Source organism: Podarcis cretensis, assembly GCF_951804945.1.
Source record: "Podarcis cretensis genome assembly, chromosome: 2".
Lineage (NCBI taxonomy): Eukaryota > Metazoa > Chordata > Lepidosauria > Squamata > Lacertidae > Podarcis > Podarcis cretensis.
The window spans coordinates 22,753,454-22,767,938 of record NC_137171.1 but is presented as its reverse complement, the minus strand read 5'-3'; the positions used below and the strand labels follow the sequence as shown (position 1 = coordinate 22,767,938).

The 14,485-nt window shown below is 39.2% G+C and overlaps 1 protein-coding gene across 1 annotated transcript in view; it reads left to right on the top strand.

Annotated features, from left to right (window-relative positions):
• Positions 1–14,485, top strand: part of SMURF2 (SMAD specific E3 ubiquitin protein ligase 2) — a 70,172-nt gene that overhangs the window by 27,649 nt on the left and 28,038 nt on the right. Inside the window, exons 2-5 of the mRNA XM_079965427.1 lie at positions 7,374–7,412; positions 8,432–8,540; positions 13,355–13,488; positions 13,697–13,762. Coding sequence (XP_079821553.1) covers positions 7,374–7,412; positions 8,432–8,540; positions 13,355–13,488; positions 13,697–13,762 — 348 coding nt within the window. The remainder of the gene's footprint in view (positions 1–7,373; positions 7,413–8,431; positions 8,541–13,354; positions 13,489–13,696; positions 13,763–14,485) is intronic.

Here is a 14,485-nt window from a genome sequence, read left to right as displayed (position 1 = left end):
GGAAGACAATGGCACTCATTTTTTAAAGGCAAATGATTTTTTAAAAATTTCTAAGGACCTTAAAAAATATTGGGTACCTTCCCATTAATCTGGAGACACTGTAAATTGCCATAGCTGCAGACAGAATGTTGGGTATTGTGGACATGTGTTCTTTAAAAGTCAAGTTGGGTGGAGTTTTGGTTTAGTCCTTGAGCATGAACCAGAAACAGAATGCCATATTTAGGATCCCAAAGGAATTTTTCTTGAGTCAAATTAAGGAGAATGTGATTGCCTTCAGTGTGTAGCGTGTGCCCTTGTTTGATTACGTCATCTGTAGTTCTGCTGGTATCTTTCTGTAGAACACCTACTCTGCTTGTGACATATTTAAGGTTAGGATTGTATAGACCCGGCTTGCAATAGAGGTTTTGACCTTGTACTCCTTACATGTTGTCACTTTATAATATGAACCAATCTCCAAAGAAAGTTCTATTAAAATATAGGGATTGGATTCGGAGACTCCCTGGGTGGAGTTCCGCTCACAGGATGTTCTTGTTTATGCCCCTATCACCCCCTGTGCCCTATAGAGAAAGTGTAATGCAATGTGGTTCTGAAAAAGTAAAGTGTCAATGGTTGCCAAATGTTGTTAACCTGTGCTATGTCTTTGGCTTTTCCTGAGAGGCCCAGGTAATGAAAGCCACGTGTTTCTTCCCTCCCCACACCCCAATTATGAACAAAATGTGTGAAATTGCAATGTATACTTGTCAGGATTGTAGTAAATGTTTGGAATTAATATGCATATTTGGAATGAATAAGCAATATCTGTTCAGACTAGCAAGAATGAAAATATTTATTTGAGTGTGGGCGAGATGCTCTAAAAATACTGTTCCCTCTAAATGACTAGGAGAGGCTCCTAACACTACCAGATAATTTCTCTTCACTGTAAGATGCAAATGAAATTGTCGTTCATTGCCCACAACTCAAGAGGTATAACATTTTGTGTGTGTGTGTTCAGATCGCTATGTTCCATGCACACAGTTCGCGGGACATAGCCCATTGGACAGTGTTGTTCTCTCCCCTTTCTTGACTCTTCATTGTTGACACACAACCCTCTCTCAACACTTCGAAGTGGGTGCTTGTTACCACCATTTTAGCATTGTGGGTGTATGTTTGTTTTTACGAGTTTCAAATTGGTGCACATGCACTGTTCTTAATTTTGTGTGTGTATTCCACCACAGTGCAATTGCACAGCTCTGAGAACTGGATGTTTTTACAAACTGTTTGTGGCAGAGGGCAAGAGGATTACAGTCTTACTTTCCAATAAACATTATTGCATTCAGACTTCAGGTCCTGAGTTTTTCTAGTAAGTTTCACCACCCAACTAGGAAACTTGCCCACTTGTTTTTTCTAGTCAGTTTCACAACACCGTTAGTTAATATTGTTATTCCACTCTTACTATAATCTAAAAAAGAAAGGACAGGGAAGCAAGCAGTGCTGTGGGAGTTGAGGACAGCTCATACCAAGAGAAGAAGCAATCAATTAAACTTTTTGAGAGCTCAAATCCATAAGCAAAACATTGCAAAGGAGCCAAAAAGCAAAGCTCTTTAGGGAAAGGACTTTCAGTAAAAGAAACGAAATGGTTCTACAACTGGTTGATGGCAAGAAACCTGATGGCAATAAATAAAGGAAGGGCCTCACCAACACGTCATCCAATTTCCCCAGGGACCACTTCTCTCACCTTACCTCAGTTGTACATTTTTCTGTTTGCACCTGGAGAGAGATTGCTATGTTGCTCTTTCCCTCCATAATGGATTTTTCTGTGGTAAGAAAAAAGATGCAGCAGTGGGAAAATACAAGTTTTGTACAAATTGATCATAACAACTTGCTCCCTTTGGTGTAATTAAAAGAAACAAACCATAGCAATTGGACAATAAGCATATTGTCTGGAAGCACTCTATGAAAACAATGACTGCAACCATAACTGAGGTCGAAGCCCTGGTCATTTTAATGGAATGATGCAAGTGTGTGGAGAAATGGGGCATGTGTTTGAGGAAGAATAAGAAAGAAGACAAAAATACATTTCTGATGTGTTAACATATTAGTTCTATATCTTCTTCTTTCTTTGGTGATCACTTGTAGCCAAGTAAGATTGTCTTCCATGATCATAGTCTTAATGGTGTGTCCATAGGTAGCTGTGGATTCCAATTCTGGATCCACATGTGTTTTCACAGTGGGGTCATAAGTTTCTGGGCAGGAGTTGATCATGGTGAGGGTTTTGCCAAATGTGCCTTCCTCTTTGCTTGTTTCTGCCTTTCATCCTGAGTTTGAGTGTCTTCAGAGTCCATTACACCTTTGGTAAAGTCTGTTCTCCAATTGGATCGCTCACAGGCCAGTGTTTCACAGTTGTTGTTGTTGTTGTTGTCGTCGTCATTTTTTAAGATTTGCCTTGAAGAGAGTCTTTAAACCTCTTTTGTTGACCATCAGCATTACGCTTTCCATTTTTAAGTTTAGTATAGCATAGTTGCTTTGGAAGACAATAATCAGGCATCCAAACAACATGACCAGTCCTGCAAAGTTGATGTTGAAGAATCATTGCTTCGACACTGGTAATTTTTGCTTGTTCCAGTACACTGGCATTAGTTCACCTGTCTTCCCAAATGATATGTAATTTTTTTGGGAGACACCGTTGATGGAATATTTTGAGGAGTTGGAGATGGCGTTTATAAGTGGTCTGTGTTTCACAAGCATACAGTAAGGTTGGTAGTACAATAATTTTGTAAACAAGCATTTTGGTTTCCCTGTGAATGTCCCAGTCCTCAAACACTCTAAACTTCAGTCAGGAGAAAGCTGCACTTGCAGAGCTCAGGCAGTGCTGGATTTTGGCATCTTTGTGGAAAGATAGCCGCCCAGGTAGGAGAAGTGATCAACATTTTCCAACATTACACTATTAAATTGGATTCGTGGCATTGCAGAGGGGTTGCTTTGTGCTTGTTGGTGCAGCACTTTGGTTTTTTGGATGTTGAGCAATAGACCAAGCCTTTTGTAAGCTTCTGCAAAGATATTTAGGATGGCTTGGAGGTCATCCTCTGAGTGTGCGCACACTACATTGTCATCAGCATATTGACAATGTAGTGTGCGCACACTCAGAGGATGACCTCCAAGCCATCCTAAATATCTTTGCAGAAGCTCTGTGGTGAAAGTTATGGTCACCTTACTCTTTGCTTTCAGCCTACTCAAGTTAAAGAGCTTTCCATCTGTTTGATATACTATTTGATATCTGTTTGATATATTTTGAAAATCTGTTTGATTTCTACCCCGGTGGGGAGTTTCCCTTTGACAATGTGTAGGATCTTGGCAATGAAAATAATAAGAGTTGGGGCGATAACACATCCCTTTTTAACACCTGATCCCACTGTGAATAGTTCTATATACATCTTCACAGATCATGGTTTTCTATTATGCAAATGAGTTCAGATTTGTGGTGTTAAATTGCCGGGCTTGCTGGCTTAACACTAGTATGTCCTGTGTACTAAGGAAATAGTGTTTGCTATAAAATAAACAACTGGTGACATTACAGGAGCCAATCCCTAGTACTAGAAGAGCCTTGGAATTAATACAAGAGTTTGGTCAAGTGGCAGGGTTTAAACTCAACAAATCAAAAACTATGGTTTTAGAGAAGAACTTAACACAAATGGAGAAGGACAGGTTTCAGAGAGAAACAGGTTTAACAGTGGTGAAAAAAACAAAGTACCTAGGGGTGAATATGACTTCAAAGAATGTTAATTTATTTAAGGATAATTATGAAAAATGTTGGTCTGAAGTGAAAAAAGATCTTGAAATATGGACAAATTTAAAATTATCCTTATTGGGTAGAATAGCAGTAATTAAAATGAATGTATTGCCAAGACTATTGTTTTTGTTCCAATCACTGCAGATAATTGACAAGATGGATTGTTTCAAGAAGTGGCAAAAAGAAATTTCTAGATTTGTCTGGCAGGGCAAAAAGCCCAGAATTAAATATAAAATTCTTACTGACGCGAAGGAGAGAGGGGGGTTTGCCCTGCCGGACTTTAAACTATATTATGAGGCTGCAGCTTTTTGCTGGCTGAAGGAATGGCTACTTCTTGAGAACACAGACATTCTTGATTTGGAAGGGTATGATAATGCTTTTGGATGGCATGCATATTTGTGGTATGGCAAGGATAAAGTACAAAGGTCGTTCAAAAACCATATTGTCAGGAAAGCGCTGTTTAATGTTTGGATCAGATACAAAGATCTTTTGGAGAATAAAACCCCAAGGTGGCTTTCTCCAATGGAGGCTAAGGCCTTAAAAAAACTTAACATGGAATCTAAATGGCCAAAATATTGTGAAATTTTGGAACAGGAGGGAGATAAATGGAAATTGCAGAGTTATGAGAAACTTAAAGATAAGGTGCGTGACTGGTTACATTATTTTCAAATAAGAGAGGCCTATAATATGGACAGGAAAATTGGCTTCCAGGTGGAAAAATCGAAGTTGGAAACTGAATTATTAGAACCCAGGGTTAAGGTATTGTCGAGAATGTATAACTTGCTGCTGAAATGGAATACTGAGGATGAAACGGTTAAATCTGCTATGATAAAATGGGCACAAGATATTGGTCATAACATTATGTTTGCTGACTGGGAACGGTTGTGGACCACCGGTTTGAAATTTACGGCATGTAATGCCTTAAGAGAGAATATTATGAAAATGATGTATAGGTGGTACATGACCCCAGTCAAGCTTGCAAAAATCTATCACTTGCCCGATAATAAATGTTGGAAATGTAAAGAGGTTGAAGGTACATTTTTTCACCTTTGGTGGACGTGCCCAAGGATTAAGGCTTTCTGGGAGATGATTTATAATGAAATGAAAAAGATATTTAAATACACTTTCCTAAAGAAACCAGAGGCCTTTCTCCTGGGCATGGTCGGTCAATTGGTGCCAAAGAAGGATAGAACCTTTTTTATGTATGCTACTGCAGCAGCAAGAATACTCATCGCAAAACACTGGAAGACACAGGATCTACCCACCTTGGAAGAATGGCAGATACAAGTAATAGACTATATGGAACTGGCAGAAATGACCGGCAGAATCCGAGATCAAGGAGAAGAGTTGGTGGAAGAAGACTGGAAGAAGTTTAAAGTTTATCTACAAAATCACTGTAAAATTTATGAGTGCTAAGGGCAGTGTAAATGAAATGATGGGGATCCAGTGATTAGGATAAGGAAGTGTATAAAGGGAGAGATAAAGGATAAAACGAATTTGAATGAGCTTGCTGAAAAAAATTTTTAAGGTGGAATACAAGAAGGGAAGGCGGGAGGAAGCAAGGAAAATAAGGTTTTGAAGACCATTAGAATGAACCAGAGTTGTTTTTTTAATGCTTCTTTTACTATTATGTTGAATTTTCTGTATGTTTTTTTTTGTTTCTATGCTTTTTTTTGATATCGTTTGTATTTCTGATGTCTGTTGTCTGTTGTTCTGATTATATTTTGTGAAACTTAATAAATATTATTAAAAAAAAAAAAAAAACTGGTGAATTTTTCTCCAAGTCACAATCATTCAACCTTCTCCCCCAATTGTCATTGCCATTATACATAGTGCTCTACCCAGTAGCATAAGCAAAAAGACAATTGTCTCTCTGAGGATCTTCATTTACATTTCATAAAGGGAAAAGCAAGAGAGGAGCATGGTGTTAGTAGAAAGGAATGAAAATGAGGATGTGAGTTAGGGTTGATCCCTAGTCCTTAACTCAAATTTTATTTTAGCTGAAGTCTTCAAGGGAAAGGTGACTTTTGAGAAGGGATTTGAAGAAAGAACTATTCAAGGAGTGTAGCAGTGAGTTTCAGCAGAATAGATAGTGTCATCTGGGTGGGCAGGAGACACTGAATTGTCTAGAGGGTGGTAAAGTTGCAGGGACAATAATTATAGGCAAGAACATAATTGGAAATAAGGATAGAGCAATAGTGGTTAAGGCTCTAGATAACTATGAATGTACAGACAATACATTTTTGCTGGATCAGGAAGGGGATGAGAAACTGATGTCAAGATTTGGGAAAGACGATCACATGATCTAATCAGGAGAAGTTACCATAGTTCAGGTAATATGCACAGAGAAGCAATAGGACTTGGTAGTGGATTGAATACTGAGAGCAAAGGAAAGGGGGAAATCAAAGATAAAGCCTGGGTTTCATGCTTGGTCAGCAAAATGGATGGTGACAATATCAGTTGATACGGGGAACAGTTGAGGAAATTACAGTACTTGGCACAGTTGAGTCTTAGATGCATAGAATTTGAGACAATGGTAATATCCATTCAGAAATGTTGGAAATCCTTCTAGGATTTGGTCAGGCTATATAAAGCATATTCTGAATTGAAATGTTCTGTTTAGGCATTGATTGACCTCTCCTCTGTGAGTTTATCTGGTCTCCTTTTAAAGCCATCTGAATCAGTGACCATCAATATATCTTTTGAGCATGAACTCCATAACACAAATAGAACACTATAATAAAAAGTAGAAGCTTTTATTTTCAGGCGGTCTTGGCATGTGGGTGTCTTTAGAAAGTCTGTCTTCAAACATAAGCCATTTTGGGCAGATAATGACATTTAGTACTAATTTGTTATCGTCCACTGATGAAAATTGAACCACAACTACAAGATATACAGGATACATGTTAGTAGATTATATGTAGATAAACTATTTGTATTCCATCTGGTGTGCTCTGTGTTTTTATTCTCAAATGAAAACTGGGGATTTTAAAAAGATTTTTTTAAAAAACAAGGTTTGTTTAAATCAGGAGATTCAGAATATGCAGGCCATATTTACATGTGGGTGGGACCAACCACCTGTCAATCACCTGACATCATAGGATACCAGGGGATTCAAAGTTCAGTCTGGAAGCAGGGAGAGGCTTATTTCCAATCTTAGCACTGTAGTTCCACAATATGGATTAACACCAGGTGTTTTCAGACTGTTACTGTCTGCTCTTTATTATTTAAGATTGCACCTAAAAATCTGATAAAATCCTATGAACATTTCTAATAAATCATATACAGATGTGGGCCTGGTTTGCGTGTCACATTAAACCATAGGGTTTTTTATTTTTAAAAAACCTATGGTTTATTGTGAATGTTCAGAAATGAACCATAAGCCTAGGTTTGGATGTCCCAACAAGCCAGACTTCTTTTTGGTGGCATGGCAGTGGTAGGAACAGGGAAGTGGCAGAATGAGAACTCTTGGCATTCACATTTAAGTCATAGTTTATAAATGTGGATTAACGTGATGTTTAGCAATACAGTACATGTAATTGTGTTGCTGTTCTTTTGTAAATGCTTTGTAGATAAATCTTCATAATGTGTTTTGTTTTTCTTACAGTTCTGTGTGCAAAAAACTTGGTGAAAAAAGATTTTTTCCGTAAGTAAATGTTTATGTATTTGTATCCGAATTCTGTTACACAAGGTTTGAACGTCTCTTTGCCTTGGCTACCATGTGGTAATCGGCCAGCTAAGTCAGAGAGCTCTAATGTGATTTTAAATGAATGGCCACAATTTTTGTGGGAATCTAAAGTTCAAGGCAATGATCCAAAGGGCTATGCATGTTTATTGCACACACAATGCACAGAGTTGGGGTTTTTTTGTAGTATTGCCTTTTTAGAAGCTGTTATCTCAAAACATGAAAAGAACTCAGAAAGAAAGGTGGAAATTGTTAGGAGAGAAGCTGAACAGAGGGGCAGCAGACTAGTGTGAAAAATGCTTTCATTCAGGCTTCCCTTTAGTAAATGTGATGTGAGATCATGTAAAAAGCCTTGGTTCTAGCTGTAGTCTCTTGTGTACTATGTAATATTTATAAATTTGTAAATTGTTATATACATTACTTAGTCTGTGGTTACATAATCAGGTGTATTGATTTTGGAACTACTGAAAGAGTCTTCCCATTCTTTGAAGTATTTGATTAGTGAGAACATTTGTAAAGAACCACTTTTCTTCTAGTATTTGGGATCATGGCCTACTGTGTCTTGAGGCACCTATGCCACGAGTCCAAGCAAGCAAACTCTGAATGGCATGTGAGTTGTAATAAATAAGTAAATAGAAAGGCCAGGCTTATGGACTTCCTTATGGATTTTATTGTAGAAAAAGCACCAGGGGGTCTCTCTTTTTCCTTTTTTTTCAATGTTACATTTGGCAACAATGCTGAAAGGTTTGATGCCTTGAAGAAGAGAGATGACTGAGTACAGAAGCAAGTTGAAAGGCTTCGAAGTTTCTTAACATTCCTAGGATAATGTAAGAATACTAGTACTGTTCAGTGAAAAAGGGATAACTTGGAAGAATCAACATATGTTATAAAAAGCCAATATTTGGCAGCCATTCATGATTAAGATGACCTAATTTAATTATACTCCCACCCTATTATGTATTTTTCCTCCCTTCTGACAGGGCTTCCTGATCCATTTGCTAAAGTGGTGGTTGACGGATCTGGCCAGTGCCATTCTACAGATACTGTGAAGAATACCCTTGATCCAAAGTGGAATCAGCATTATGACTTGTAGGTGTTGATAGGAGTGATCACAATATAGCTAGAATTTGAGCTGGGCATTTATTATAGACTAGAAATGTATAGCATTAGGTAGCCCCTGATAATTTATCTGAGAGTTGGTAAATGTTTATTAGCTTTTAAAAGCTTTAAAAGCACAGTAACTAGCTAGTTCTGTTGTGGTGCTTTTACATCTGTAGCTATCAAAGTGCTTAATGGACACGGTGAGTATTCTGACAATTGATGAACACAGGCATGGGATGAACAGCTGTGCTACCATACATACACGTGAACGTGCACACACCTCTTTCTGGTCTCTCAGTTTATTTGTGCAGTATGTTACTGGCATAAAATTAGTTAGGCTTTTATTGTAGCGTTTTCTTTTGTACGTAAAATATTCTGCATCTACTTGCATTATAGCCCAAAAAGAGTCAAGATCATAGAAACAGGATTGCAGTGTTTGAAGGGACCACAAAGGTCCGAACCCCCTACAATGCAGGAATCTTTTTGCCCAGTGTGGGCCTCGAACCCACAACCTTGAGATTAAGAATCCCATGCTTTACCAACTGAGCTCAACAGAAGGAAAATTGGTGAGGGAAATGCTAGACTGTATTGTGCACCACACAGGAGAATGCGAGGTCCAGGAGCAGTGAACAGACAGAGGCCTGTAGTGAGTTAAACATGGCCACAACCTTATCGGTTACAACATATCAGAACTTTTCATGCATAGGGCATAACTCCTCCTGTTGGACAGCCTGCCCACTGGCACATGTTTCTTCCGCAGCCTGCCTGCAGGGGAAAGAGCCGCTGTGCACATAGAGTCTTGACCCACTGCAATGCAGACTGCTCTGGTTGGCCCCATCCACAACATGACCGTGTGGCAGCCAACCTCAACCCTCTGAGTGAAGCTGTTGGCACCTGCAGCTTGGCACAAATCTATACCCCAGAAGTGGACTGTATAAGTCTCTCTCCAGTCTGCTCCTCAGGCCTCCTGTCAGACAGCTAGCCAAAGCCTCTGATTAGCCCCAAGTGGGGTCAGGGAACTTTCTGGTTGTCCCCTTATCTGCCTTGGTAGCTGAGTCTGTAGAGCAGAATACAAGCCCCATGTTGGGCAAAAGATTATTGCACTGCAGGGAGTAGGGCGAGATGACCCTTTTGTTCCCTTCGGACTCTACATTTCTGTGATTCTCCTTTTTCTCTCCAGACAGCATAAATGAGGCTAGCTGTGGCAATGGCATTGTCTAGGAAGTTCTGCTGTTTATACTTAAATAGTTGCAGCAGAGGGGCAAATGTTGCAGTTCTGTATTAGCCTGGGTTTGTGATTCCCTAGAGTCAGGAGGCTTGTTGGGTCACAAGGTGACCCAACTTTTCATACCAAGTGGGCCACAGGAGTACCTTGACACTGAACACACGGGCCGCACATTGCCTTGTCATCCAATGGGAGGTGATGAAGTCAAAATTTGACACACACACCCTCCCCTCTTGCTGCCTTCCTAAAAGTGGGCTGAGCAATGCACCGGGCTTTTTGAAGGAGGCCCTAGGGCTGGGACGTGGGGCAACAGATGTTACTGAGGGCCTCAGGGCTGCATGTTGGACCACCCTGGTTTACTAAGTGCTTAATGTTTGTATGTTGACAGCATACATTGCTACGTCAGGACAAAAGTCCTGGGAGTAAGTCCGGTTGGATCTAACGGGCTTACTTCTGAGCAACCATGCATAGGACTTTGCTGATGATCTTTGCTTTTAAGTAACCTTACAGTAATTAAGGGTGTTGATGGAGAAAGGATGCAACCCCCCCCCCACAAAAACCCTCCCATGTCATTTAAATGTATTTATTTCAACATAACTTGGCCTTCTGTAACCTGATGAGCTTCAGCTGTTTCAGACTACAACTCCCATCAGCTGTGCACTGGATAGAGTTGATGGGAGTTGTAGTATAAAAATCAAATCAAATTTGGTGGGCAGCAGGTTGCAGAAGGCTCACGTACCTAACTCTTGCAAGTTCCCAACTCTTTGTGGAGAACATATATTCAGTATTTCTTTTCATTCACAGAAGGCTAAAAAAATTACATAGTACAGGTAATATGTAGTTTTCTGCCAAACATTGGTGATTAACCCAGAAGTCTGATTATTTGCTGTACTATCCATTTCATACAGTAGATTCTGAAAGTATAATAATGTTTACCCTAACAACACACTGTTGCATGGGAATGCTGGTCTCTGACCTATGACACATTCATAGTTATAGGAAATAACTTGCTTGACAGTCAGTGAACATTTCCCCCCTTATGAATACTGAAACTATGGCTGTGTACACAGTACACATTTAAATCACATAGCTTCCCGCAAAGAATCGTGGGAACTGTAGTTTGCCCCCAGAGTTACAATTCACAGTGCCCTCAACAAACTACAGTTCCCAGGATTCTTTAGGGGAAGTAATGTGCTTTAAATGTGTGGTGTGTACACGGCCTAAGTGTGAAATGGATTTGTTGTGATCTGAAACAATGTTTAAATTGTGTTGCATGTACTTGGATTTCTGTAAACTCTTTTAAATTATATTTTGGCATTACAAGAGGCATGAAATTAATGTAATATCTAACTTAGGTTTTGATGAGAGGGAACTGAAATAAAAAGATGATAGAATTAGTTCAGACTAGTTAGTAGAAAAATCTAGGCCCTCTTCCAGAAATATGTCCTCTTTTATGTCATCAACTTGAATGTCAACAAAATGTTGCCCATTTTTGTTAAGCACTCCTCTAATGCAATCTTCTTATTTCCCATTTCTTATAATTTTCAAAAAAAACAAGCATGACATTGGTTAGATCAATTTGATGCTGTAAATGGAGACGTCAAGGCAATAAAAAGCTTTTGTCAGAGAGGATTAAAAATCAGTTTCTGTTGGTTTCTTGCTGTAGATAGAAATATTGTCTCTATCCTGACAAGCAAGGTGGGCTTTTCCAACACAGATTTTTCATACTTAGTGGCTGCCTACATTTGGTTTCCCCCTCCCAAACAGAGTTCTGTCACAGATTTTTAGTTGGGTGAAGAACACAGTTGGTTAACCAGTTTGTTGAAAATCAGATCCAGTGAAACAAATATATTGATTTATTGTCTAGATTTGAAACTAGTTTCTGGGACAGTAGCATTCATAACTTTGTCTTTGCTCACATACATGCTTCCATTATCCAAATTTATGTCAAAGATTAGAAGACCGAGGAGTGATGTGCAGCATTAGATGGATAAATAATGAGAGAGTCAAGTGAATGATTGGTCTTAGCTGCTATTTGATACAATTTCTGGTTTTTCATTTTTTGTCATTGTTTCGTTTCAGTTTGATTCAAAATAAAGATACATACTTTTATCAGCCTTCAAGTGAACAGTAGGCTAGACGAAAAGCTGTTTTTCCAAAAAGCTCAACGCAACCATAAAGGAAATGTTTTTCTTCCTCTGGAAAAACATTATTTACTTGGCAAGACGACTTTGCATTGATTCCTATGCTAAACACAGGGACTGTGTGTCCTTTAGCAATTCCTCAGTTTCTTTGAATCAGCTAGATCCAATAGGCATAGCAGCCTCTATCCTGAACAAACAAGACTTGCGCAGAACATTGTAATAGCAGAAAACGTAAATATATTTATAAAGTTATGTATTAAATACATTTACCATATGACTTCATGTTATGAATTTTTTTTAAGAGCGCTGGAAAAGGCTTTACAGTGAGCACAGTTTTTATTTAGCGCCCTGTAACTTGTTATGGTTTTAAAGCAGGCGGACAGAATATGAAACAAGATCAGCTTCACTTTTCCTATTGCTTATCAAGCACTCTTGACTTCTGAATAGAATTATATTGGAATAGTCGAGGTGGATGAAATCAAAATATGACCTGTCAGAAAACTACATTAATCTCTGTTTATGTGGCTGACAATTAATAATTTATTGCCTCCCTCTTTGGGGAGGAATGGTGGGATATAAATTAAATAACTAAATAAATAAAATTAAATAACTGAATAATACAAAGCTGTGCATTGCTTTAAATCTAAATATAACTAGATTTCAATTTCACCCCCTTCTCAGTAGCACTGTTCCCTCCTGTGATTGTTTGCTGATTGTTATGCAAGCTGCCAACAGAAATCTTGGTCCTTTTTTTGCATGTAGGCCTTCAGATAGTGTGGGGCAGGGTGGGGGCAGCAGTGAGGTGGGAGGAAGTGTTCCCTGAACTTGAAAAAAAAATTACCCTTGTAAGTCTTGGAAGGTACAACAGGGTTTTGGTCTGCCAGTCCTGACAGCTTCATTTATGGTTAGATAACTAAAGATATATTACAGCTCTGCGGGTGGGGGAAGTAGATAATTTAAATGGGTGAATGTAGGAGGATATGCTTTTAATAAGTGAAATACTTGGATGTTTGTACTAACAGGGAATGTGTAATGGAAGAAGACTGCTAAACATCTCTCAGGGAGAACCATAATTCTTAAATTTTATATCCCCCCCAGGATTAAACACCCAATGATATACCAGCCATTTGCACTTAGACATACTGTCATTGTCTAGCCAAAGGACGACCGTGTTTGATTTACGCAAGACATTTTGAAAAGCTCTTTTGAAATTCCTTCGTGTAAAATCTGTTTTACAAATAAATTACTTCGGGAGCTTTTGCCAATCTGTAGCATGCAGTTCCTGTGAATCTGACCTCTTCTGCCAGGGGAAACCATGTTTACACTTCTTAGCTGCAAAAACACACTGAAGTAAAAAAATAAAGTGTATTCCATAGACTGTCCAAAGAGTGCAGTTAACAATTTGTGTTGCTCCAATTCTTGTCCTTTTTCAGATACATTGGGAAGTCAGATTCGATAACGATCAGTGTATGGAACCACAAGAAAATTCATAAAAAACAGGGAGCTGGTTTTCTGGGCTGCGTAAGACTTCTTTCCAATGCCATAAACCGCCTTAAAGACACTGGTTGTGAGTAGACCCTGCTTTGGAATGAGCTTTTTATAATTTAAAATTTATTATTATATAAAAGGAATCTTTTATGAAAACAAGCATGCTTTCCCCTCACTTAATAAAGTACAGACATGTTTAGGCAAAGAATGATGCACAAAACTTCATAGTATATGCGGGTATTAAGTGATTGTTGTAGATTGTAAGCTGTGCTGTTTTTCCTCCATAGATCAGAGGTTGGATCTGTGCAAACTTGGGCCAAATGACAATGATACCGTTAGGGGACAGATTGTAGGTAAGTGCAGATTTGATTTTGCTAATTTGAATATGTGGTTTTAACACGTAGTTAAAATATCAAAGATTTTAGCATCTGAATTTGAAAAAGTGTGCACGCAGAGGCCAGTTCCCCCTATTACTGACATGTGTTTGGGCTCCTGTGTGGAGAGCCTGCAATCTTAAGAGGCATGGGGTTTGATGAATCCCTACTCAGTTTGGGCAGAAAATCCCACTTACGTTGCGTGACGCAGCTGCCATAGCTACGAAACATAGACAAAAGTTTGGCAAGGCTGTCATGGTACAGACTTGGCTGTAGTTATGATTTTATTATTTATTGCATTTATAGCCTATCTTTTCCCCCTCCTCAGTTAATCCCCACAACAAACCGGTGAGGTGGGCTAGGCTGAGGGGCAGTGACTGAACCGAGGTCACTCCTTGAGCTTCATGGCCAAGTGGGGAATTTGAACCCCGGGCTCCTAGGACCTAGTCCAACGCACTGACCACTATACCACACTGTGTCTTACTAAGTTGTTCCTGCCTCTTTTCTTCCTCCTGCATATGGGACACGTGAGGCAGGACAGCCTTTTGGAGAGCTGTACAGTACAAAGGTTTACAGTGTCCAAAAGAGGGTCGGGGGGGGGGAATGGAACATGCTGGGAATCACAAGATTGGACTCCGGTCTGTTTTTGGGCTTCTCGTGGGCATCTAATTGGCCTCTGTGAAAAGAGGATGCTGAGCTGTG